The sequence below is a fragment of the Pelophylax lessonae genome (assembly GCF_965119305.1).
Source record: "Pelophylax lessonae genome assembly, chromosome: 8".
Classification (NCBI taxonomy): Eukaryota; Metazoa; Chordata; class Amphibia; order Anura; family Ranidae; genus Pelophylax; species Pelophylax lessonae.
This window is the reverse complement of record NC_138775.1, coordinates 2,197,080-2,224,485: the sequence shown is the minus strand read 5'-3', so window position 1 is coordinate 2,224,485 and position 27,406 is coordinate 2,197,080. Positions and strand designations below refer to the sequence as shown.

Sequence of the window (27,406 nt, the reverse complement as noted above, 5' to 3'; positions counted from 1 at the left end):
TCTTCCAGTCCCGGGTCTGATAAAGTACTGAAGGCCAGAAGATTGCTGTGACAGTCAACCAGCATTTTCAGGAATGGGGGATCTGTTCTGTCAGCCGCTTCCCTTCATTGCGGCCCATAAATGATCTCCAGGCTCCTGTGTGATTCTTTGTGGTCTTCCATTGCAGACACGGGGAGCACCATGGCCAGGGAGCTTCTGTATACCGAGGTGTGTCGGTTGGAGTCGGGAGGTAACTGCACCCACGGTAGGTACATAGGTGGTGGAGATTGCTTCTTGCAGATGATGGAATGGTGGAGATGTAAATGATTCCTCCATCCTTCTATAGAAGAGCCGTCGATGGAAGGGGAGGAAGAGGAGGAGAAGGAGCACACCTGTGAGACCCTCCTGATGTGTATAGTGACTGTGCTGAGTCACGGGCTGAGGAGCGGCGGGGGAGTCGGCGATGTTCTCCGCAAGCCATCTAAAGAGGTAACGAGGCGCCGGCCTGATTCACAGGATTATCCGGAAAACGCAATATTCACTTGTGAATTTTAATTATTAAAAAGTCACTTCAGTGTAAGGAATGGATAGAAAATTACTCGCTAGAAGCAGAATTTTTACATACTGCTTTCCACTAATCTGCACTGGAGGAAGGCCGAGGACAGAAGGAAGAGCCTGAGTGTATTCCTCTGCTCCTCACACAGGATTGGCTGAGCTCTCTGTCACCCAGCTGTAGCCCCGCCCACTCTCCCCTTGTGCTTCTGTTACATTGTATCATTCTTGTTATACATTATGAGAATAGTTTTTCCCTCTTGCACCTTATTGGTTGGCCTCTGTCACTTATCTATAGAACACAAGAAAGGAAAAGGAAAACGGGACTTTCATGGTGCTGACTTCCCCCACTCAGAATAATTCAAAAAACACAATTCATAAAAATTATTACTTTATTCATTTACAATAAAAAATATTGCCATAAATCACAAATCCAATCCTTCTACCCAGGAATGGTATCACATGATAAAACAAATACATGAATTCACCACCCTCAATCTATAGAAGTTTAAACCCTCCAACAGATGTGCTGTATCCTACAGTATGACCGGTGTAAATGCAGGAGGGCAGCAGACTCTGTCCGACGCGTTTCGCCTTTCTGGTTTTCTCGGGGGTACTTAGTAAAGCGGATTCCAATGGGTGAATAGCTGAATTATGGTCTCAGAGAATTATGGACATCCACCTCAGATAGTCAGGAAGTCTCCCAATGTTCCAAAAGGGTGGGGGGGGGTGTGGCCAAACCCAAAACAGGGGAAACCCTTCCAAAAAACTGGATATCCGATCTAAAACGGGGGAGGGAAGATACTTTGCCCAATCTAGCACAAATGGCCTCAAGTTCAATAGTGCTTACTCCCAGAATTTTTGGGGCCAGAATTGAATTCTGCCCACGCCAGGGATGCGATTATCTCCAGTGCCTTCCAATCCTTTAGCCTGTTCCTGACATCACAGGCGCGGGTCCCCTCCTGGATTCCCAATGATGATTTCTTTCCTTTCTTGTGTTCTATATCCATATTTTGGGATGTGGCGCTGACGTGATTACTTTATCACTGTCACTTACCTGTTGATGACTCCGCCCCATGCTACACCCTCCCCCTTCTGAACTCTAGGCACACTGCTGCGCATTCACAGGTGAAACATACATGTGAGCTTTCTTACCTGTCAAAGGATTTGTGTCCATCCAAACCTGAAATTTACACAGCTCAGACCTGTCTGGTGAGAGGGGAGACCTGATTTGAACCTATTGCAGTTCAGTAACTCTTTACAAGTCTTGTCACTCCCCCATCCTGTGACTAGAAAGTGAAAGAAGAGACAGCCGTGAGCTCTTCTGTTACTCTCTCCTCCTATCAGCATGTCCCTTGTTGGCACGTGAGAACTTCAGCATAACTTTTTGGCTGTTTGTGCTACTTCTCCCTGTCTGAGCTCTGCTGTACGTTGACTGCAAAAGGCTGATAAGTCAAACTACAGTACTACTGCTTGCGTTTAAAAATAATACATAGAACGATGTATTGACGAATGCAGATCTGTATAAATATTGTCTCTCTCAGATCTGACTGGATCTTTAAAGTGGAATGCAAGCCTAACACTTTTCTTCATGTTCCCTCCCCCTTCCTCCTAGATATCCTGCCTACCCTGTGTGAGTGTGTGTAAAAAAAAAAAAAAAAAAGCGTACTTACCTTTTTTTTTAGGTCTGCTCCAGTCAAGTGATCCTGCAGCTCCAGCACCGCTGTGTCAGTAAGCTGCTGCTGCAGGGGAGAGGAAGGAGCACCAACATTGGCTGGGACATGGAAGCCTATGGGTGGCATTTCTTCTCCTGGAATTCTCGGCTTTTGTCACATGCTTCATGCCACCAGGGAGGCAGAGCTGCAGGATCATGTGACTGGATTGGACTAAAAAAAAGCATTGCTGTGTTGTGATTGGCTCTGCCATGGAGGATCTACTTGTTCCATCTCCTCTGCTCATGTGCACTCTTCATAATGGTGAACATTCCCAGCAGTAAAATGGCCATGACGAAATCCCAACCCTCCGGTCATCCCTCCGGGTCACAGCCGGTCCCTTTGCACCATTTCAGAAAATCATACACCACCCATATAGAAGCACAATAAGGTTTTCATGTAATGCCCTACATGACTGTTCTCCTTCCCATAATAAGGTGATTACTGGAGACTCTCTTCCCTCTTTACAGGAGCCGCTGTTTGCAGCTCGCGTCATTTATGATCTGCTCTTCTTCTTCATGGTCATCATCATCGTCCTGAATTTAATCTTTGGGGTTATCATTGACACGTTTGCTGATCTGAGAAGTGAGAAGCAAAAGAAGGAAGAAGTTCTGAAGACCACGTGTTTCATTTGTGGTGGGTTCTCGGGGTAACTGCTTTGTGGTGGGTTCTCGGGGTAACTGCTTGGTGGTGGGTTCTCAGGGTAACTGCTTGGTGGTGGGTTCTCGGGGTAACTGCTTTGTGGTGGGTTCTCGGGGTAACTGCTTTGTGGTGGGTTCTCGGGGTAACTGCTTGGTGGTGGGTTCTCGGGGTAACTGCTTTGTGGTGGGTTCTCGGGGTAACTGCTTGGTGTCTGGTTTTCTGATGGGGCCATTAAAAGTAGACCTTGCAGTAAAACGCAAGGTCCACCTACACTTGCCCGGGTCCCTCTCCTTAATAAATCGCCTATTATTGCGTAAAATGTACATGTAAGCAAAGAAGCAGAGCCTCCCGAACCTCCTGAGAAGACTCTTCCAATGGAGTCTTTGTGTGAAATTTCGCAGTTTTTGCATTTCTCAGGAGTCTTCCTGGAAAGATGGTGACATCACAGCGGGCAATTCCGAAGGTGGTGTTAGGTAAGTAGAATTTTTTTCCTTACAGGTATATTTTACACCTGCTAATAGGTGAGAGGTTATAAGGAGGAGCCCAGGCAACTTGAGGAGACCTTGCATTGAGAGGAACTCCAGTCCCCTATGGATTTACACCCCCCTCCCCCCTCTTCTGGGGCTGCCATTATGGCACATGCCCAGATGTTGGGGGGGGGGGAACCCCATGCATGCGCAGATATTCAAGCAATAAAAGCAATCTGATATTTACTTAAGGATGAAGGTCCACTTTAAGGTAGTTTGATTTCTAAGGTAGTTTGATTTCTTTTGGCTTCTGTCAGGAAATGGCCAAAACTGTTAAACCCTGAAGATGGATCCCCTTGTAGATAATGGAACAAGGGTAGGTGCCCTTGTTGATTATGGAACGAGGATAGATCCCCTTGTAGATCATGGAACGAGGATAGATTCCCTTGTAGATCATGGAACGAGGATAGATTCCCTTGTAGATCATGGAACGAGGGTAGGTGCCCTTGTAGATCATGGAACGAGGGTAGGTGCCCTTGTAGATCATGGAACGAGGATAGATTCCCTTGTAGATCATGGAACGAGGATAGATTCCCTTGTAGATCATGGAACGAGGATAGATTCCCTTGTAGATCATGGAACGAGGGTAGGTGCCCTTGTAGATCATGGAACGAGGGTGCGGGCCCTTGTAGATTATGGAACGAGGATAGATTCCCTTGTAGATCATGGAACGAGGGTAGGTGCCCTTGTAGATTATGGAACGAGGATAGATTCCCTTGTAGATCATGGAACGAGGGTAGGTGCCCTTGTAGATCATGGAACGAGGGTGGGGGCCCTTGTAGATTATGGAACGAGGATAGATTATCTTGTAGATTATGGAACGAGGGTAGATCCTTTCAAGGATAATTGAAGTCAATAATGGAAACCAAGGATTTAATGGAACAAATGGAAAATTTCTTGAATAAGAATATTCTGTCACTGACCACCTCGTCTGTCTTTTAGGGCTGGAACGGGACAAGTTTGACAATAAAACGGTGACATTTGAAGAGCACATTAAGGAGGAACATAACATGTGGCATTATTTGTTCTTTATTGTACTGGTAAAAGTGAAAGATTCTACGGAGTATACTGGACCCGAGAGCTACGTGGCAGAGATGATAAAGGTGAGATCGACTGAGGATCACCATGTTGATCTGAATGTTGCATTCTACAAAGAATAAGGAAAGATATGAATGCTAATCTTTGTGATAATTCCTTTCCTATCAGTGGTGGTGGTCCGTGTACAGGTAGCAGCCAATTGGGTTTCAGTTTCCACACGCCGCTTTGCTAGGGCTGACAGAATACAGGACAATGACTTCTGGGTAGTTACCCATCTACCATCTGACTAAAAGTTGGTGAACGTTTGACCATCACACCTAATTTGAGCTTTTTGGGTGTCCCATTCCAAAACCTTGGCCATTAATATAAAGTTGCCCCCATTTGTAGCTAAAACAGCTTCCACTCTTTTGGGAAGGTTTTGGATTTTGCCTGGAGAATAGGTGTCCATTCAGCCAAAAGAACATTTCTAAGGTCAAATCCATCCCAAAGGTGATAAGTAGGGGTGAGGTCAGGTGATCGGTGGGGATGAGGTCAGTTGATCAGTAGGGGTGAGGTCAGGTGTTCCGTGAGAATTACCTACCCGTGAGAAAAACCTACCCCTCGTCACTTCCGGTACTCGGCACTGTATGGAATGCAGCGGGTACATTAAAACAGCTGGGCTGCAATACGAATCATCTCCGCTCCTGTCCCGGTCACTTCCCTGATCTCGGATAGTAAATATAAAAGCGGCAGCGGCTGTATGAAAAGATAAATCACGGAGCCGAAAGCCGCTTGTATATTTACTTGCCGAGAGCAGGGAAGTGACCGGGACAGGAGCGGAGATGATTCGTATTGCCGCACAGCTGTTTTATGTAAGCGCCGCGTCGGTAGGTTTTTCTCACGGTACACCGTGATCGTTTCATACTAGTGCGCATGCGCACTAGTAAGCTCCTCTGTTCTTCCATCACGTATCCGGGGCTCTGAGCATGCGCACTGCTGCGCTGCTCAGCTCTTTCTGGCCGGAAGTGACGAGGGGTAGGTAATTCTCACGGGGTAGGTAATTCTCACGGAACACAGGCGATCGGTAGGGGTGAGGTCAGGTGATCGGTAGGGATGAGGTCAGGTGATCGGTAGGGGTGAGGTCAGGTGATCGGTAGGGGTGAGGTCAGGTGATCGGTAGGGGTGAGGTCAGGTGATCGGTAGGGGTGAGGTCAGGTGATCGGTAGGGGTGAGGTCAGGTGATCGGTAGGGGTGAGGTCAGGTGATCGGTAGGGGTGAGGTCAGGTGATCGGTAGGGGTGAGGTCAGGTGATCGGTAGGGGTGAGGTCAGGTGATCGGTAGGGGTGAGGTCAGGTGATCGGTAGGGGTGAGGTCAGGTGATCGGTAGGGGTGAGGTCAGGTGATCGGTAGGGGTGAGGTCAGGTGATCGGTAGGGGTGAGGTCAGGCCTCTGTACAGGATACTCGAGTTCCTCCACACAACTGGTCACCCCATGCCTTTATGGAGTTGCTCTCCTCTCCCTCCATGGCCATTATGAAGTTGTCCCCTTTGTGACTATAACACCCTCCACTCTTCTGGGAAGACTTTTTTCATAAGATTTTGGAGGGTGTCAGTGGGAATTTGTCCCATTTGTGAGGTCAGGTACTGATGTTAGATGAGAAGACTGGGCTCACATATTGGACCCCATGTTGGGCGCCAAAAAAAGACCTGGCTCAACATCAGTGTTCCAATTCATCTCAAAGGTGGTCAGTAGTGATGAGGTCAGGGCTCTGTGCAGGACAGCGGGAGCAAAGTCATGCTTTGTACAAAGGGGGGGCACGTTCATGCATTGTACACGGGGGGGGGGCACGGTCATGCATTGTACACGGGGGGGGGCACGGTCATGCATTGTACACGGGGGGAGGGGCACGGTCATGCATTGTACACGGGGGGAGGGGCATGGTCATGCATTGTATACGGGGGGGGGGGGTCACAGTCGTGAATTGTATACGGGGGGGTCACAGTCGTGAATTGTATATGGGGGGGGCACAGTCGTGAGTTGTATATGGGGGGGGCACAGTCGTGAGTTGTATATGGGGGGGGCACAGTCGTGAGTTGTATATGGGGGGGGCACAGTCGTGAATTGTATATGGGGGGGGGGCACAGTCATGAGTTGTACACGGAGGGAGGGCACAGTCATGGTGGAACAGAAAAGGGTCTTCACCAGATTGCTACCACAAGGCTGGAAGAGCAGAATTGTCTCCAATGTCTTTGTATGATGGAGGATCACCAGGACCCCTCACTGGGGACACCTGAACCCCATGATTTGGAAAGATGGGCACATATATGTTCGGGTAACAAAAAAACAAATCTATATTTCTATACATTATACACAGAGGAAATCGATGTATATATTATACACGGAGGAAATCGATGTATATATTATACACGGAAGAAATCGATGTATATATTATACACGGAAGAAATCGATGTATATATTATACACGGAAGAAATCGATGTATATATTATACACAGAAGAAATCGATGTATATATTATACACAGAGGAAATCGATGTATATATTATACACAGAGGAAATCGATGTATATATTATACACAGAGGAAATCGATATTATATTCGGTGTTCTGTTTCGGTGTCCATAAACGTTTGGCCATACATTGCAGTCATTTAATCTGCATGGAAACTTCTACAATTGCCGGGACTTTGTAAATACAAAACCTGAAATATTTGCCGGAATTCTTTTTTTAGGAAATGGAATGTTTTGTTGGAATTCAGGGAATTACGATCGTTGCATTTACAAAGGACCTTTCAGGAAATGTATACGCGTTTCGCAGACCTCCTGCTGCGCATTTCTCTGCAGTTATCCTTTAAGTATCAAATTATTTTTGCCTTTGTCAGATTTCTGTGGAAGTCCCGCAAACCAGCATGCCATTAAGAGGCTTGTCTGTGTGTGGGGGGGGGGGGGGGGGGACCTGCGGGTCACAGGGAGGAAACCTCCGCCTCTCTGCAAACTCAGCCAACTTGTTCCTTGTTAGCAAGAATTGAATCATCGGTGGGCGGATCACCTGACCGGATTATTCTGCAGATTCTCAGCAGCTCGAGCCATGAGGAATCCACTTCCTGCACGGGACGTGACCCCTCTGAGAAAAGGGGGAGGGGGGGCAGACAGACCCTTCCTTGTAATGGGATGACGACAGAGGGAGACCCTTTGTGCAATCAGATTGCATGGCTGATATGGTTTCTACTTCTTCAAATTTCATCGCTTTCTTGGTATTCTGATTGAGCTGTAAAAGTTCCCTCTGCCCACACAGAGCGACTTCCTCTGCACCGTGCAACCCTCTGCAACCCTTTCCCCATCACTGCTGGAGGTCTCTGCTCCTTCCTCTGCTCTCCTCTCCTGAAATCCTCTGCACTGCTGGAGGACTCTGCTCCTTCCTCTATAACTCTCCTCTCCTGAAATACTCTGCACTGCTGGAGGACTCTGCTCCTTCCTCTATAACTCTCCTCTTCTGAAATACTCTGCGCTGCTGGAGGACTCTGCTCCTTCCTCTATAACTCCTCTCCTGAAATACTCTGCTCTGCTGGAGGACTCTGCTCCTTCCTCTATAACTCTCCTGAAATACTCTGCACTGCTGGAGGACTCTGCTCCTTCCTCTATAACTCTCCTCTCCTGAAATACTCTGCACTGCTGGAGGACTCTGCTCCTCCCTCTATAACTCTCCTCTCCTGAAATACTCTGCACTGCTGGAGGACTCTGCTCCTTCCTCTATAACTCTCCTCTCCTGAAATACTCTGCACTGCTGGAGGACTCTGCTCCTTCCTCTATAACTCTCCTCTCCTGAAATACTCTGCACTGCTGGAGGACTCTGCTCCTCCCTCTATAACTCTCCTCTCCTGAAATACTCTGCACTGCTGGAGGACTCTGCTCCTTCCTCTATAACTCTCCTCTCCTGAAATACTCTGCACTGCTGGTAGGCCATAGTTTAGGGGGGATATAAAGGGTGATATGGAGTCAGTGAGGCTCGGATTGGGGTCACCCCGATTTAGACACGCGTGCGCTCCGTTGATACGTGATTGGAGCCCTTCCTCCGCTCTGAGATCTCACGATTCCCACTTCTCCTTCTCATGAATTCTTCCATTTCCTGGCCATGAATTGCCCTCCTGGGTGGGCAGAAGCCATGTGAGCCTCAGATCCGGGGCACTGCCCTTGTCACCCGTCCCCCCTGACACCGATGCAGTCACAGAACGCTCCCCCCCGCGAGTTTCCGGAGCAGTCCGCCCCCATGTCTGCGCTCGCTCGGTGTCCGGGGGACTTTTCCATCCCTTTACTTAGAAGCGAGTTGTTGTGCGGTTTAGACATCTGCTGGAGGAAGCTGTGGGAAGGGTGAAGCGGGTGAGGGGGGGGGATTCGCAGAGAAGTGCTGACGGAGGGAGAGGGACGTGTCGGCAGCTGAAGAGTGAGGGGGAGGTTTCTGGGAATTGCTGGGAGAAGGCCAGGAAATCTATCGGCTCCTGTATATGGCCTTCTGGTATCGGGTTCTTGTAAGTCCCTGGGAAGTGCGACCCCCCCCCCCACAAATCCTTAAAGCCGGAAATATTCACTTTTATGGCGATCAGTGAGCAAATTTATTATAAAGATTCTTAATCCGCTTTTCATTTTACATTTCACAGATGGAGAACAATAAAACCTGGGCCGAAGGTCAGGCAGAAGAGGAGGCTGCCTTTGGCCCTTTTGCTATTAGGGGCCCAAAAATGAAACCTGCTGCTGAAATTTCTCACAAATGAAAGGGGGAGGGGAAAACATTTAGGACCTTAACCTGTTGCAAAATTTCTTACCTGGAGATCCTGCCAGTAATGGCGCTTCTTGTCGTGGGCCGACAACATTTGCAATTACCAGCGCAGGTTGTACCAACCCCTTCCCCCAAAGCACCCGAGGAGGCCACTATTCTGTCTCCCCCCCCCCCCCTCGGCCAGGCCCTGCATACGTCTTAAAGAAATATAGGAAAAATGTGGGGCTTTCCTTACAGATTCCTCCAGGTGATCCCCTCCATCCTCAGTCCTGTTCTGGTTTCACTTTGCTCCCCCGGGTTCATTCCAACATGTTTTGTGGTTTCCTGAACCGGTTCCGGTCCTGGAGCTGTTCCTGGATTTTGCAGAATTGCACATAAAGAGATTACTTCCTATGAAATGTTACTAATTAGCTGTTGCGGTGCCTGGAAGTTGGGACCCATCTGTTGTCCTGGAGGACCGGTCATGGGAAATTCTCATCTTCCAGTATATTTGGAACCCACATGTGGAGGACAGAAAACTCAGATCCTGGCTGGTGGGATCCCACAGCGACTTGTCACTTTGTATTCAATGATCAGTTTTGCACATATTGGGGTTTGGTGCTGCCCCCTCTAATCTTACCAGTGGTGGCGCCAACCCATGAGTGCCCTCATAGGAAACACAGCTGTGTCCTAGGATAGCGTTCTCAACCAGAGTTCCTCTAAAAGTTGGCAGGGGGTTCGTATGCAGTCAGCAGTTTGACTTTCAGATAAGTAACCACTGACACCAGTGATCTTTAGTGATCTGTAAGGGGGGGATTCTTCCCACTGACCCCCAATGGAAGGGTGTTCTTCCCACTGACCCCCAATGGAAGGGTGTTCTTCCCACTGACCCCCAATGGAAGGGTGTTCTTCCCACTGACCCCCAATGGAAGGGTGTTCTTCCCACTGACCCCCAATGGAAGGGTGTTCTTCCCACTGACCCCCAATGGAAGGGTGTTCTTCCCACTGACCCCCAATGGAAGGGTGTTCTTCCCACTGACCTCTAATGGAAGGGTGTTCTTCCCACTGACCCCCAATGGAAGGGTGTTCTTCCCACTGACCTCTAATGGAAGGGTGTTCTTCCCACTGACCTCTAATGGAAGGGTGTTCTTCCCACTGACCTCTAATGGAAGCGATCTTCATCTCACTGACCTCCAATGGAAGGGTGTTCTTCCCACTGACCCCCAATGGAAGCAACGCTCTTCTCACTGACCTCCAATGGAAGGGTGTTTTTCCCACTGACCGCCAATGGAAGCGACGTTCTGACCGCCAATGGGAGAGACGTTCTTCCCACTGACCGCCAATGGGAGAGACATTCTTCCCACTGACCGCCAATGGAAGCAACGCTCTTCTCACTGACCTCCAATGGAAGGGTGTTCTTCCCACTGACGGGCAATGGGAGAGCCGTTCTTCCCACTGACGGCCAATGGGAGAGCCGTTCTTCCCACTGACAGCCAATGGGAGAGCCGTTCTTCCCACTGACGGCCAATGGGAGAGCTGTTCTTCCCACTGACGGCCAATGGGAGAGCCGTTCTTCCCACTGACGGCCAATGGGAGAGCCGTTCTTCCCACTGACGGCCAATGGGAGCTACGTTCTTCCCACTGACGGCCAATGGAAGCTACGTTCTCCCCCTCTTGACCCTCGACGGGGAGGGGTGTTCTCCCCCTCTTGACCCTCGACGGGGAGGGGCGTTCTCCCCCTCTTGACCCTCGACGGGGAGGGGCGTTCTCCCCCTCTTGACCACGGTGCTAATGTACCATAGCCTGTAACTATAGTAATTATTAGCAGGGTTCCTTGAGATAGGAAAGTTAATTTCAAGGGTTCCTCCACAATGAAATGGTTGAGAGAGGCTGACCTCCCATTCCCACAGTTGTTGCAGTTGATTCTTTGGCCTGACTTGTATTTTGCACTCCAACCATAGCTGACCCAGGGGTCTTCAAACTATGGCCTTCCAGTTGTTCAGAAACTACAGTTCTGTGTATCTGAGTTTTAAAATGCTTCATGGGATGTGTAGTTCCGCAACAGCTGGAGGGCTGTAGTTTGAGGATCCCTGTTGTAGACCAATTACTCTGTATGTGTGTCTGACCTGGCTTTATTCTTGTCCTAGGAGAGGAACCTGGACTGGTTTCCGAGGATGAGAGCCATGTCTCTGGTGAGCAGCGACTCAGAAGGTGAACAGAACGAACTTAGGAACTTGCAGGAGAAGTTGGAGTCCACCATGCGTCTTGTTACCAACTTGTCCGGCCAGCTCAGTGAACTCAAAGACCAGGTGAGTGCCAGAAGAAGAGCCAGATGTTATCCATGGGACCCCTAGGGTGACACCAGTGGTTTCTAGGGGTTCCTTGAGCATTTCCTGCCTCTCCTGATAGGTAACCGTGGACAGGACACCATTAGATATCTCTGAGAGGGCATTATTTCTGCTAAGCACCAATGTAAGGGACATTCTTCCAACTGACCACCAATGTAAGGGACATTCTTCCCACTGACCACCAATGTAAGGAACATTCTTCTCACTGACCACCAATGTAAGGGACATTCTTCCCACTGACCACCAATGTAAGGGACATTCTTCCCACTGACCACCAATGTAAGGGACATTCTTCCCACTGACCACCAATGTAAGGGACATTCTTCTCACTGACCACCAATGTAAGGAACATTCTTCCCACTGACCACCAATGTAAGGGACATTCTTCCCACTGACCACCAATGTAAGGGACATTCTTCCCACTGACCACCAATGTAAGGGACATTCTTCCCACTGACCACCAATGTAAGGGACATTCTTCCCACTGACCCCCAATGTAAGGAGCATTCTTCCCACTGACCACCAATGTAAGGAACATTCTTCCCACTGACCACCAATGTAAGGGACATTCTTCCCACTGACCACCAATGTAAGGGACATTCTTCCCACTGACCCCCAATGTAAGGAGCATTCTTCCCACTGACCACCAATGTAAGGAACATTCTTCCCACTGACCACCAATGTAAGGGACATTCTTCTCACTGACCCCCAAGGTAGGGGGCATTCTTTCCATATTAGTGGTCAGTAGGAAACGTAGTTGGGGGTGGGGCTGATCTTCAGGACCAGGAAGCCACCATAAATGTATCTAAAGACAAATTGCTTAAAATACCAAAAATGATGATTTTCTTTCTCTGCAGATGACGGAACAGCGGAAGCAGAAGCAGAGGATCGGTCTTCTGGGGCAGCCGGCTCACCTAAATCTCAACCCCCAGCAGCCAGCATAGATCCTCCCCAATACCCCCCCTTCCCCCCCCCTCTCTCCAGTCACCGCCGTGTCCCTTAGAGCCATCCATACGGATTCCAGTTGCTCTGCTTCAGACTTCAGCCCACCACTTCCGCTGCCACCGACCCGATTTCTTTTCCAATCGCATCCAGCGTTGGAATTTTTGTGCCAAATGAACCCCGACAGGCGGGTGAGAATGAACCCCGACAGGCGGGTGAGAATGAACCCCGACAGGCGGGTGAGAATGAACCCCGACAGGCGGGTGAGAATGAACTTTGCACTTGAGAGGAAATAAAAACTGAATTTCGAGAGTCCATTTTATATTTCAGATTGAAGAGATTATATTTATGAAACTTTTTTTTGTTTTTTCCTACTTGTAATGTCTGAGTGTGCGGAGCACTGTAATGTATTGTGTGGGGTGACACCCCTCCCTCCGCCATCTTTGTCCTTCCATTCATACTGTGTGCCCCCGCTAGGATGACCAGACGAGGCCTGAAGTTCCTTGGTTTTTTTTTTTTTTTTTTTGGTCAACGAATGCTGAGTTGACCGGATGACCAAACCCAGCTTGGCCTCCATCCCCCACCCCTGTGCCTCGTCCTCCATTAAAGCGTGTGGGACTGTGAAACGCGTCGGCTGAGATGAAGGTTTTGAACTTTTTCCTGTGGAATCATGGAACGTTACGCATTCTGAACTCCTCCCCCATGATGGAAGGACTGGCTGTAATTTATACTTTTCCCCGACCGCTCAGTTTTTTGTACACACGTTCTTTGTTTCTTGATACACAGATGCTGCTCCCTGACTTTGTAAATGTGCAAGTTTGAGATTAAAATCATGAATATGCAGACGAGTCGCCTGATTGCTACAGAACCGCAAAATCCTGTCTTGTGATAATTTGTTTAACCCCGAGCTGACCTGCTTACTGTAATCATAATGCGAGTGGGCGGCAGCTGCAGGCTCAGCAATGCGCTGGTACATCGCTGAGCGCGTGGGCGCGGCGTGAACCGGACACAACGGGTCACGGTGATCGGTACCCAGCTGCTGTGAACAGTTGGAGTATCATGCTCAAGATGATTGGTTGAAGATGTGGCTTCCATTCATGACTCTGTTGCTTACTATTGTGATGCTGTGATTGGCCCACAGCTATCACATGGTACCTGGGCCAATACAGCACCTTGTGCCGTGTGATTCGCTGTAACCAATCACAGGTGACAATAGTAATCAAGCTGTCACCACTGACAGCCATTCATGACAGCTAAAACTATTGCTTATAACCGTGATCATCACTGTTATAAGTAATAATAGTGGGTAATAAAAATAAAATCACCCCCCCCCCCCCCACACACACACACACAGCACAGAGTAATAGAGTGTCACTATGGTAACAATGACCTACCCGTGATAATGGCATATAAAGTGTAATACAATTTAATTTTTCTTTTTTACCTATTGTCACCGGTCAGAATCCCCGATCACCCCCGCACCAGTCTTCACTTGCCCCCTGGAAGGTTTACCCCCCCCCCCCCTTCATGAACAGCCCATTGTTTGCAATACAGCACTGCGCTATTTTAACAAGTACAACAACTGCACAGGCGGCCGACACTGGACCTAAATACAATTTATAGAACTCTTTCCCACAAATAGCGCTTTCTTTTGGTGGTATTTTTAAACCAAACTATGATTATCCAAACCTATAATCAAAAAATGTGAAATATATCATAAATTATATATAATCACCAAAAAATATAAATAAAATTGTGTCCAATAAATTGCAAGAAAAGTCCACAAATTATTTTTGTGCACTACAGTGTTAAATAACGAATAAATCAATAGAGTGCAATAAAGTGCTCCAGTGCTGAAAGATGATCGATCGTTCTCGTTGTGCCAACTATAAGTACAGTCCAGATGATGACTCGTACCCAGGCTCTTTTGACCCTTGTCAGGGTCCATTCCTTCTGGTGAGTAGGGTTCCTGAAGGGGTTCAACTCACCCGGCACAAAGAGCACGATCGATCATCTTTCAGCACTTCTATTTTGCACTGGAGCACTTTGTTGCACTCTATTGATTTATTAGTTAACACTAGTGCACAAAAATAATTTGTGGACTTTTCTTGCAATTATTTCTACACCATTTTATTTATATTTTTTTGTGATTATTTATGATATATTTCAAATTTTTTTATTTATTATACGTTTGGATAATCATGTTTTCATGCAAGCGCTGTGTTAGTTTGGTTTAATATTTTTCTGAGTTTTTACTTGGTGAGCAGCAGCTGCAATACTTATTTGGTTTACACATTATTTTTTGGCACTGTATTTTATCTTAGCGCGGGTTTAATATCACTGTATACTATTTTGGTGGTATTTGATCACCTTTTGCGGTTTTTATTTTTGACGCTATAAACGGAAATGAAGAAAAAATAGATATCGTTATCAGCCGATATTTTCAGACATTAAAACAATTTTTTTTTTTGTCTACAGGTACTCTTGTGGAGAGATCTGGGGATCTAAAAGACCCCAAACCCCTCCTCTGCACTTAAAAGCATTCAAAACGCTAAGTTTGGTTTTGAATGCTGTAAGTTTTTTTTAATTCGGCGCTGCCAGTACCCGGAAGTGATGTCATCACTTCTGAGTACTCGGCGGCGCCGAATTCAAAGAAATGGAGACCTGGTCAGACGGCGGCGATGAAGGTAGGATGCCCAGGTATCCCGATGGGACGGGAGACCTGGGCGAGCCGCAGGGGGGGACGTCCCCTCCCGCTCCTTGTAATGAAAGCCGAGCGGCTTCTCAGCCCCATCGGTTGTCATTACAAGACTGCTGACCGTCGGCTATGGACACCGGTACCGGGTTGATGCCTCTAGCTGCACCCATCACTCCGGTACAAGACTTTCCCGCAATATCGGTAAATCAAAAGGCCGATTCCGATATATCAGGGAAAGTGCATTTCAGCCCTCGATATATCGGCTTTAACAATAATTGGTCGATCACTAATATATAGAGAGATATATATGTATGTGTGTGTGTGTATATATTATATGTATGTATGTGTGTATATATTATATGTATGTATGTATGTATATATATATATGTATATATATGTATATATATATGTATATATATGTATATATATATGTATATATATATATGTATATATATATGTATATATATATGTATATATATATATATATATATATATATATATATATATATATATATTATACACACAGTGCCTTGCGAAAGTATTCGGCCCCCTTGACCTTTTCGACCTTTTGCCACATTTCAGGCTTCAAACATAAAGATATAGAACTTTAATATTTTGTGAAGAATCAACAACAAGTGGGACACAATCATGAAGTGGAATGAAATTTATTGGATATTTCAAACTTTGTTAACAAATAAAAAACTGAAAAATTGGGCTTGCAAAATTTTTCAGCCCCTTTACTTTCAGTGCAGCAAACTCTCTCCAGAAGTTCAGTGAGGATCTCTGAATGATCCAATGTTGACCTAAATGACTAATGATGATAAATAGAATCCACCTGTGTGTAATCAAGTCTCCGTATAAATGTACCTGCACTGTGATAGTCTCAGAGGTCCGTTTAAAGCGCAGAGAGCATCATGAAGAACAAGGAACACACCAGGCAGGTCCGAGATACTGTTGTGGAGAAGTTTAAAGCCGGATTTGGATAAAAAAAGATTTCCCAAGCTTTAAACATCCCAAGGAGCACTGTGCAAGCGATAATATTGAAATGGAAGGAGTATCAGACCACTGCAAATCTACGAAGACCTGGCCGTCCCTCTAAACTTTCAGCTCATACAAGAAGAAGACTGATCAGAGATGCAGCCAAGAGGCCCATGATCACTCTGGATGAACTGCAGAGATCTACAGCTGAGGTGGGAGACTCTGTCCATAGGACAACAATCAGTCGTATACTGCACAAATCTGCCCTTTATGGAAGAGTGGCAAGAAGAAAGCCATTTCTTAAAGATATCCATAAAAAGTGTTGTTTAAAGTTTGCCACAAGCCACCTGGGAGACACCAAACATGTGGAAGAAGGGGCTCTGCTCAGATGAAACCAAAATCAAACTTTTTGGCAACAATGTAAAACGTTATGTTTGGTGTAAAAGCAACACAGCTCATCAACCTGAACACACCATCCCCACTGTGAAACATGGTGGTGGCAGCATCATAGTTTGGGTCTGCTTTTCTTCAGCAGGGACAGGGAAGATGGTGAAGATGGATGGAGCCAAATACAGGACCATTCTGGAAGAAAACCTGATGGAGTCTGCAAAAGACCGGAGACTGGGACGGAGATTTGTCTTCCAACAAGACAATGATCCAAAACATAAAGCAAAATCTACAATGGAATGGTTCACAAATAAACATATCCAGGTGTTAGAATGGCCAAGTCAAAGTCCAGACCTGAATCCAATCGAGAATCTGTGGAAAGAACTGAAAACTGCTGTTCACAAACGCTCTCCATCCAACCTCACTGCGCTCCAGCTGTTTTGCAAGGAGGAATGGGCTAAAATTTCAGTCTCTCAATGTGAAAACTGATAGAGACATACCCCAAGCGACTTACAGCTGTAATCGCAGCAAAAGGTGGCGCTACAAAGTATTAACTTAAGGGGGCTGAATAATTTTGCACGCCCAATTTTTCAGTTTTTTATTTGTTTAAAAAGTTTGAAATATCCAATAAATTTCGTTCCACTTCACAAAAAATTACAGTTTTATATCTTTATGTTTGAAGCCTGAAATGTGGCAAAAGGTCGCAAGGGGGCCAAATACTTTCGCAAGGCACTGTATGTGTGTGTATATATATATATATATATATATATATATATATATATATATATATATATATATATAAATAAATGTGTGTGTGTGTGTATATGTATGTGTATATGTATGTGTGTGTATGTGATCCTGCGCAGTCGGCAAGTGGATATGACAAATTTTATTACAATTTTTTTAATTTTCCAAAAAATATTGACAAATTACAACTTTAAAAAAATTTGCCATGTGTCTTACTAAAGAATGTCTACTTTCCAAAAATGAATGATTTGGGGGGTATTTGTATTGTCCTATTTTTGGGCCTCAAGAAATGAGATCGCCCGTCAGTACATCAGGATTGATCGATTATCAGATATATATTCTATAGTTTGTGGACTTTATAACTTTTCTACAGACTAAATATTCTACGCTGATTTGGGGTATTTTTATGTAGCAGAATAGATTTCGGCCTAAATTTATGAACCATTATTGCCCCCTTTATTATTAAATGAAAAAACAATTTTTTGAGATGTTATAAAAAAACGAACCACTTAATGACCCCGCCTATTTCTGACATTTGTTGGTTACAAGGTAAAATCAGTATTTTTTTCATTTATAGTAAAAAAAAAAAGAAACCCCGAGGTGTTTAAATACCACCAAAAGAAAACTCTATCTGAAAAAATGTTACAAATGTCATTTGGGTACAGTGTTGCGATTACCAATTAACTTCTTGCCATCCTCGCTATAGCCGAAGTACGGCTACAGCGCGGGCTCTAATTTCCGGGAGGCCGTCATTATACGACCTCCCAGAGACAGGCTCCTGCGTGCTCCCGCGAGCGCGCATCGGGGAAAATCTGTGTCGGCCGTGTCCCTTAGACACAGCCAATCACAGATCGTGGTAAATGGCCAATCACAGCGGCCATTTACCACGTGATCGGCCCATGCAATGAGAGATGATCTCGTATATAAACACATGAGATCATATCTCATCGCCGGCGCTCCTTCCTCACACAGAGACTGCAGTGTGAGGAAGGAGAGCCGATCAGCCGTTCGGGGACACAGAGGAATGTAATCAGGGCACCGATCACCAGTGTCCTGATTACACAATGTAAATAAAATTCACTAAGTGCCCCCCATAGTGCTGCCAGTCAGTGCCCATCAGTGCCTGCACACCTTATTTTAGTGCTGGTGACATCACTGGAACTCTCGCTTCTCTATGCAATGCTGGCAGATCACGGCTGGTGGGTGGGTTGGGCAGCAGGGAGCTGTACAGAGCTTCCTGAAAACATCCCAGCCCCCCACCTCGGTACTCCTCTCCAGATCCCTCAGTCCTGATGCAGTGGGAGAAGTAATGCAAATATCAATGTCTTGATATGTGGGTCTCAGTCTGGAGGAGTGGTGTGATGCTGAGTCTCCATAATTGAAAAAACAAATCCAATGACTGAAGGGGCGGAGCTGAGGACAGTCAGGTTGGGGAGGAAAGGACTGGATTCAGTGGTCTGCAAACTGCGGCCCTTTCCTCCCTTCACTCTGCCCTTGAGACACTCCTCCCACTGACACCAATGATGGGACACTCCTCCCACTGACACCAATGATGGGGCACTATTCCTCCCACTGACACCAATGATGGGGCGCTATTCCTCCCACTGACACCAATGATGAGGCACTATTCCTCCCACTGACACCAATGATGGGGCGCTATTCCTCCCGCTGACACCAATGATGGGACACTATTCCTCCCGCTGACACCAATGATGGGACACTATTCCTCCCGCTGATACCAATGATGGAGCGCTATTCCTCCCACTGACACCAATGATGGGACACTATTCCTCCCACTGACACCAATGATGGGACACTATTCCTCCCACTGACACCAATGATGGGACACTATTCCTCCCACTGATACCAATGATGGGACACTATTCCCCCCACTGACACCAATGATGGGACACTATTCCTCCCACTGACACCAATGATGGGGCACTATTCCTTCCACTGACACCAATGATGGGGCACTATTCCTTCCACTGACACCAATGATGGGGCACTATTCCTCCCACTGACACCAATGATGGGGCACTATTCCTTCCACTGACACCAATGATGGGACACTATTCCCCCCACTGACACCAATGATGGGACACTATTCCTCCCACTGACACCAATGATGGGGCACTATTCCTTCCACTGACACCAATGATGGGGCACTATTCCTTCCACTGACACCAATGATGGGGCACTATTCCTCCCACTGACACCAATGATGGGGCACTATTCCTTCCACTGACACCAATGATGGGACACTATTCCCCCCACTGACACCAATGATGGGACACTATTCCTCCCACTGACACCAATGATGGGGCACTATTCCTTCCACTGACACCAATGATGGGGCACTATTCCTCCCACTGACAAAAATGATGGGACACTATTCCTCCCACTGACACCAATGATGGGGCACTATTCCTTCCACTGACACCAATGATGGGACACTATTCCTCCCACTGACACCAATGATGGGGCACTATTCCTTCCACTGACACCAATGATGGGACACTATTCCTCCCACTGACACCAATGATGGGGCACCTTCTCCTTTTATATTGTAAAGTGTACAATCAAAACTAGAATGGTCATGGGACTTTAAATGAGGCCGGTCACTCGTAAAACATAATAATACATAAAGTATGTAAGAATTCTAACTTTTATTATAAAATCATTGTAAACATTCCATAATTATAAAGTACATGATGACAATTTCGGAAGCTTTAAGAACATCAGATAGAAAGAGCTGACATGTAAAATTCATGATTGATAAAAAGAACTAACGTTGAGCTGATCCATAATACATATAGATACATGGAGTGACACCAACAAAGGGTCATGACATCCTAGTACTCCATGCATTTCATGGATCAATGTTCACTTCATCCGGAGTGCGATGCAAGAAAGTATCTATAGGTGTAAATAAGCATAGAAAAAGATAGATCCCCGGCGTGGAGAAGCGGTGGGACGTGCTCTGGCGGTAGATCTCCCCCCGGGGGTGGAGAAGTTGTGGGGGGACGCGCTCTGGCGGTAGATCCCCCCGGGATGGAGAAGTAGTGGGGGGACGCACACTGGCTGTAGATCCCCCCTGGGGTGGAGTAGTGGGGGGGACGCGCTCTGGCGGTAGATCCCCCCGGGATGGAGAAGTAGTGGGGGGACGCACACTGGCTGTAGATCCCCCCTGGGGTGGAGTAGTGGGGGGGACACGCTCTGGCGGTAGATCCCCCCGGGGTGGAGAAGTAGTGGGAGGACGCGCTCTGGCGGTAGATCCCCCCGGGGTGGAGAAGTAGTGGGGGGATGCGCTCTGGCGGTAGATCCCCCCCCCCCCCCCCCGGATGGAGAAGGGGTCGGACGCGCTCTGGCGGTAGATCCCCCACGGGGTGGAGAAGTGGGGGGACGCGCTCTGGCGGTAGATCCCCCACGGGGTGGAGAAGGGGGGGGACGCGCTCTGGCGGTAGATCCCCCCCATGGTGGAGAAGGGGTTGGACGCGCTCTGGCGGTAGATCCTCCCGGGGTGGAGAAGGGGGGGACGCGCTCTGGCGGTAGATCCCCCCGGGGTGGAGAAGGGGGGGACGCGCTCTGGCGGTAGATCCCCCCGGGGTGGAGAAGGGGGGACGCGCTCTGGTGGTAGATCCCCCCGGGGTGGAGAAGTGGGGGGACGCGCTCTGGCGGTAGATCCCCCCGGGGTGGAGAAGGGGGGACGCGCTCTGGTGGTAGATCCCCCCGGGGTGGAGAAGTGGGGGGACGCGCTCTGGCGGTAGATCCCCCCGGGATGGAGAAGTAGTGGGGGGACGCACACTGGCTGTAGATCCCCCCTGGGGTGGAGTAGTGGGGGGGACACGCTCTGGCGGTAGATCCCCCCGGGGTGGAGAAGTAGTGGGAGGACGCGCTCTGGCGGTAGATCCACCCGGGGTGGAGAAGTAGTGGGGGGACGCGCTCTGGCGGTAGATCCCCCACGGGGTGGAGAAGGGGGGGACGCGCTCTGGCGGTAGATCCCCCCATGGTGGAGAAGGGGTTGGACGCGCTCTGGCGGTAGATCCCCCCGGGATGGAGAAGGGGGGACGCGCTCTGGTGGTAGATCCCCCCGGGGTGGAGAAGTGGGGGGACGCGCTCTGGCGGTAGATCCCCCCGGGGTGGAGAAGGGGGGGACGCGCTCTGGTGGTAGATCCCCCCGGGGTGGAGAAGTGGGGGGACGCGCTCTGGTGGTAGATCCCCCCGGGGTGGAGAAGTGGGGGGACGCGCTCTGGCGGTAGATCCCCCCGGGGTGGAGAAGGGGTCGGACGCGCTCTGGCGGTAGATCCCCCCGGGGTGGAGAAGGGTTCGGACGCGCTCTGGCGGTAGATCCCCCGGGGTGGAGAAGTGGGGGGACGCGCTCTGGCGGTAGATCTCCCCAGGGTGGAGAAGGGGTCGGACGCGCTCTGGCGGTAGATCCCCCCGGGGTGGAGAAGGGGGGGACGCGCTCTGGCGGTAGATCCCCCCGGGGTGGAGAAGGGGGGGACGCGCTCTGGCGGGAGATCCCCCCGGGGTGGAGAAGTGGGGGGATGCGCTCTGGCGGTAGATCCCCCCGGGGTGGAGAAGGGGGGGACGCGCTCTGGCGGTAGATCCCCCCGGGGTGGAGAAGGGGGGGACGCGCTCTGGCGGTAGATCCCCCCGGGGTGGAGAAGTGGGGGGACGCGCTCTGGCGGTAGATCCCCCCGGGGTGGAGAAGGGGGGGACGCGCTCTGGCGGTAGATCCCCCCGGGGTGGAGAAGTGGGGGGACGCGCTCTGGCGGTAGATCCCCCCGGGGTGGAGAAGGGGGGGACGCGCTCTGGCGGTAGATCCCCCCGGGGTGGAGAAGTGGGGGGACGCGCTCTGGCGGTAGATCCCCCCGTGGTGGAGAAGTGGGGGGACGCGCTCTGGCGGTAGATCCCCCCGGGGTGGAGAAGTAGTGGGGGGACGTGCTCTGGCGGTAGATCCCCCCGGGGTGGAGAAGTGGGGGGACGCGCTCTGGCGGTAGATCCCCCCGGGGTGGAGAAGTGGGGGGACGCGCTCTGGCGGTAGATCTCCCCCCGGGGGTGGAGAAGTTGTGGGGGGACGCGCTCTGGCGGTAGATCCCCCCGGGATGGAGAAGTAGTGGGGGGACGCACACTGGCTGTAGATCCCCCCTGGGGTGGAGTAGTGGGGGGGACGCGCTCTGGCGGTAGATCCCCCCGGGATGGAGAAGTAGTGGGGGGACGCACACTGGCTGTAGATCCCCCCTGGGGTGGAGTAGTGGGGGGGACACGCTCTGGCGGTAGATCCCCCCGGGGTGGAGAAGTAGTGGGAGGACGCGCTCTGGCGGTAGATCCCCCCGGGGTGGAGAAGTAGTGGGGGGATGCGCTCTGGCGGTAGATCCCCCCCCCCCCCCCCCCGGATGGAGAAGGGGTCGGACGCGCTCTGGCGGTAGATCCCCCACGGGGTGGAGAAGTGGGGGGACGCGCTCTGGCGGTAGATCCCCCACGGGGTGGAGAAGGGGGGGGACGCGCTCTGGCGGTAGATCCCCCCCATGGTGGAGAAGGGGTTGGACGCGCTCTGGCGGTAGATCCTCCCGGGGTGGAGAAGGGGGGGACGCGCTCTGGCGGTAGATCCCCCCGGGGTGGAGAAGGGGGGGACGCGCTCTGGCGGTAGATCCCCCCGGGGTGGAGAAGGGGGGACGCGCTCTGGTGGTAGATCCCCCCGGGGTGGAGAAGTGGGGGGACGCGCTCTGGCGGTAGATCCCCCCGGGGTGGAGAAGGGGGGACGCGCTCTGGTGGTAGATCCCCCCGGGGTGGAGAAGTGGGGGGACGCGCTCTGGCGGTAGATCCCCCCGGGATGGAGAAGTAGTGGGGGGACGCACACTGGCTGTAGATCCCCCCTGGGGTGGAGTAGTGGGGGGGACACGCTCTGGCGGTAGATCCCCCCGGGGTGGAGAAGTAGTGGGAGGACGCGCTCTGGCGGTAGATCCACCCGGGGTGGAGAAGTAGTGGGGGGACGCGCTCTGGCGGTAGATCCCCCACGGGGTGGAGAAGGGGGGGACGCGCTCTGGCGGTAGATCCCCCCATGGTGGAGAAGGGGTTGGACGCGCTCTGGCGGTAGATCCCCCCGGGATGGAGAAGGGGGGGACGCGCTCTGGTGGTAGATCCCCCCGGGGTGGAGAAGTGGGGGGACGCGCTCTGGCGGTAGATCCCCCCGGGGTGGAGAAGGGGGGGACGCGCTCTGGTGGTAGATCCCCCCGGGGTGGAGAAGTGGGGGGACGCGCTCTGGTGGTAGATCCCCCCGGGGTGGAGAAGTGGGGGGACGCGCTCTGGCGGTAGATCCCCCCGGGGTGGAGAAGGGGTCGGACGCGCTCTGGCGGTAGATCCCCCCGGGGTGGAGAAGGGTTCGGACGCGCTCTGGCGGTAGATCCCCCGGGGTGGAGAAGTGGGGGGACGCGCTCTGGCGGTAGATCTCCCCAGGGTGGAGAAGGGGTCGGACGCGCTCTGGCGGTAGATCCCCCCGGGGTGGAGAAGGGGGGGACGCGCTCTGGCGGTAGATCCCCCCGGGGTGGAGAAGGGGGGGACGCGCTCTGGCGGGAGATCCCCCCGGGGTGGAGAAGTGGGGGGATGCGCTCTGGCGGTAGATCCCCCCGGGGTGGAGAAGGGGGGGACGCGCTCTGGCGGTAGATCCCCCCGGGGTGGAGAAGGGGGGGACGCGCTCTGGCGGTAGATCCCCCCGGGGTGGAGAAGTGGGGGGACGCGCTCTGGCGGTAGATCCCCCCGGGGTGGAGAAGGGGGGGACGCGCTCTGGCGGTAGATCCCCCCGGGGTGGAGAAGTGGGGGGACGCGCTCTGGCGGTAGATCCCCCCGGGGTGGAGAAGGGGGGGACGCGCTCTGGCGGTAGATCCCCCCGGGGTGGAGAAGTGGGGGGACGCGCTCTGGTGGTAGATCCCCCCGTGGTGGAGAAGTGGGGGGACGCGCTCTGGCGGTAGATCCCCCCGGGGTGGAGAAGTAGTGGGGGGACGTGCTCTGGCGGTAGATCCCCCCGGGGTGGAGAAGTGGGGGGACGCGCTCTGGCGATAGATCCCCCCGGGGTGGAGAAGTGGGGGGACGTGCTCTGGCGGTAGATCCCCCCGGGGTGGAGAAGTGGGGGGACGCGCTCTGGCGGTAGATCCCCCCGGGGTGAAGAAGGGGTCGGACGCGCTCTGGCGGTAGATCCCCCCGGGGTGGAGAAGGGGGGGACGCGCTCTGGCGGTAGATCCCCCACGGGGTGGAGAAGGGGGGGACGCGCTCTGGCGGTAGATCCCCCCATGGTGGAGAAGGGGTTGGACGCGCTCTGGCGGTAGATCCCCCCGGGGTGGAGAAGGGGGGGACGCGCTCTGGTGGTAGATCCCCCCGGGGTGGAGAAGTGGGGGGACGCGCTCTGGCGGTAGATCCCCCCGGGGTGGAGAAGGGGGGGACGCGCTCTGGTGGTAGATCCCCCCGGGGTGGAGAAGTGGGGGGACGCGCTCTGGTGGTAGATCCCCCCGGGGTGGAGAAGTGGGGGGACGCGCTCTGGCGGTAGATCCCCCCGGGGTGGAGAAGGGGTCGGACGCGCTCTGGCGGTAGATCCCCCCGGGGTGGAGAAGGGTTCGGACGCGCTCTGGCGGTAGATCCCCCGGGGTGGAGAAGTGGGGGGACGCGCTCTGGCGGTAGATCTCCCCGGGGTGGAGAAGGGGTCGGACGCGCTCTGGCGGTAGATCCCCCCGGGGTGGAGAAGGGGGGGACGCGCTCTGGCGGTAGATCCCCCCGGGGTGGAGAAGGGGGGGACGCGCTCTGGCGGGAGATCCCCCCGGGGTGGAGAAGTGGGGGGATGCGCTCTGGCGGTAGATCCCCCCGGGGTGGAGAAGGGGGGGACGCGCTCTGGCGGTAGATCCCCCCGGGGTGGAGAAGGGGGGGACGCGCTCTGGCGGTAGATCCCCCCGGGGTGGAGAAGTGGGGGGACGCGCTCTGGCGGTAGATCCCCCCGGGGTGGAGAAGGGGGGGACGCGCTCTGGCGGTAGATCCCCCCGGGGTGGAGAAGTGGGGGGACGCGCTCTGGCGGTAGATCCCCCCGGGGTGGAGAAGGGGGGGACGCGCTCTGGCGGTAGATCCCCCCGGGGTGGAGAAGTGGGGGGACGCGCTCTGGTGGTAGATCCCCCCGGGGTGGAGAAGTGGGGGGACGCGCTCTGGCGGTAGATCCCCCCGGGGTGGAGAAGTAGTGGGGGGACGTGCTCTGGCGGTAGATCCCCCCGGGGTGGAGAAGTGGGGGGACGCGCTCTGGCGGTAGATCCCCCCGGGGTGGAGAAGTGGGGGGACGCGCTCTGGTGGTAGATCCCCCCGGGGTGGAGAAGTGGGGGGACGCGCTCTGGCGGTAGATCCCCCCGGGGTGGAGAAGTAGTGGGGGGACGTGCTCTGGCGGTAGATCCCCCCGGGGTGGAGAAGTGGGGGGACGCGCTCTGGCGGTAGATCCCCCCGGGGTGGAGAAGTGGGGGGACGCGCTCTGGCGGTAGATCCCCCCGGGGTGGAGAAGTGGGGGGACGCGCTCTGGCGGTAGATCCCCCCGGGGTGAAGAAGGGGTCGGACGCGCTCTGGCGGTAGATCCCCCCGGGGTAGAGAAGTAGTGGGGGGACGCGCTCTGGCGGTAGATCCCCCCGGGGTGGAGAAGTAGTGGGGGGACGCGCTCTGGCGGTAGATCCCCCCGGGGTGGAGAAGTGGGGGGACGCGCTCTGGCGGTAGATCCCCCCGGGGTGGAGAAGTAGTGGGGGGACGCGCTCTGGCGGTAGATCCCCCCGGGGTGGAGAAGTGGGGGGACGCGCTCTGGCGGTAGATCCCCCCGGGGTGGAGAAGTAGTGGGGGGACGCGCTCTGGCGGTAGATCCCCCCGGGGTGGAGAAGGGGGGGACGCGCTCTGGCGGTAGATCCCCCCGGGGTGGAGAAGTGGGGGGATGCGTTCTGGCGGTAGATCCCCCCGGGGTGGAGAAGGGGGGGATGTGCTCTGGCGGTAGATCCCCCCGGGGTGGAGAAGGGGGGGACGCGCTCTGGCGGTAGATCCCCCCGGGGTGGAGAAGGGGGGGACGCGCTCTGGCGGTAGATCCCCCCGGGGTGGAGAAGTGGGGGGACGCGCTCTGGCGGTAGATCCCCCCGGGGTGGAGAAGTGGGGGGACGCGCTCTGGCGGTAGATCCCCCGGGGTGGAGAAGTAGTGGGGGGACGCGCTCTGGCGGTAGATCCCCCGGGGTGGAGAAGTGGGGGGACGCGCTCTGGCGGTAGATCCCCCCGGGGTGGAGAAGTGGGGGGACGCGCTCTGGCGGTAGATCCCCCCGGGGTGGAGAAGGGGGGGACGCGCTCTGGTGGTAGATCCCCCCGGGGTGGAGAAGTGGGGGGACGCGCTCTGGCGGTAGATCCCCCCGGGGTGGAGAAGGGGGGGACGCGCTCTGGCGGTAGATCCCCCTGGGGTGGAGAAGTGGGGGGATGCGTTCTGGCGGTAGATCCCCCCGGGGTGGAGAAGGGGGGGATGTGCTCTGGTGGTAGATCCCCCCGGGGTGGAGAAGTGGGGGGACGCGCTCTGGCGGTAGATCCCCCCCCGGGGTGGAGAAGTAGTGGGGGGACGCGCTCTGGCGGTAGATCCCCCCCGGGGTGGAGAAGTAGTGGGGGGACGCGCTCTGGCGGTAGATCCCCCTGGGGTGGAGAAGTAGTGGGGGGACGCGCTCTGGCGGTAGATCCCCCTGGGGTGGAGAAGTAGTGGGGGGCCGTGCTCTGGCGGTAGATCCCCCGGGGTGGAGAAGTAGTGGGGGGACGCGCTCTGGCGGTAGATCCCCCCGGGGTGGAGAAGTGGGGGGACGCGCTCTGGCGGTAGATCCCCCCGGGGTGGAGAAGGGGTTGGACGCGCTCTGGCGGTTCCTCGTTGTGTTTGTGAGGTTTGGAAATCCCCTCTTCCTTCCTCCGCCGCCCCCTCCGTCGGCTCTCACTCTGAAGCTCACGTTTTCTGGATGACATCAGCCGAGGTCCGAAGGTTATCTGAGTGTGAGTGGGCGGCACATCTGTGAGCCAATCGTCTGATTGTCACCGCCGCCGGAAAAACACCGATCTCCAACCAGACAACCAAATC

The 27,406-nt window shown here is 52.8% G+C and overlaps 1 protein-coding gene across 1 annotated transcript in view; it reads left to right on the top strand.

The window, feature by feature from the left end:
• Nucleotides 1-12,685, top strand: part of ITPR1 (inositol 1,4,5-trisphosphate receptor type 1) — a 163,441-nt gene extending 150,756 nt beyond the window's left edge. The window contains exons 52-57 of the mRNA XM_082266152.1: nt 167-244; nt 326-468; nt 2,714-2,879; nt 4,355-4,515; nt 11,346-11,507; nt 12,404-12,685. Of these exons, the coding sequence (XP_082122278.1) occupies nt 167-244; nt 326-468; nt 2,714-2,879; nt 4,355-4,515; nt 11,346-11,507; nt 12,404-12,490 (797 nt within the window). The 3' untranslated portion in view covers nt 12,491-12,685. The remainder of the gene's footprint in view (nt 1-166; nt 245-325; nt 469-2,713; nt 2,880-4,354; nt 4,516-11,345; nt 11,508-12,403) is intronic.
• Nucleotides 12,686-27,406: the final 14,721 nt, after the last annotated feature.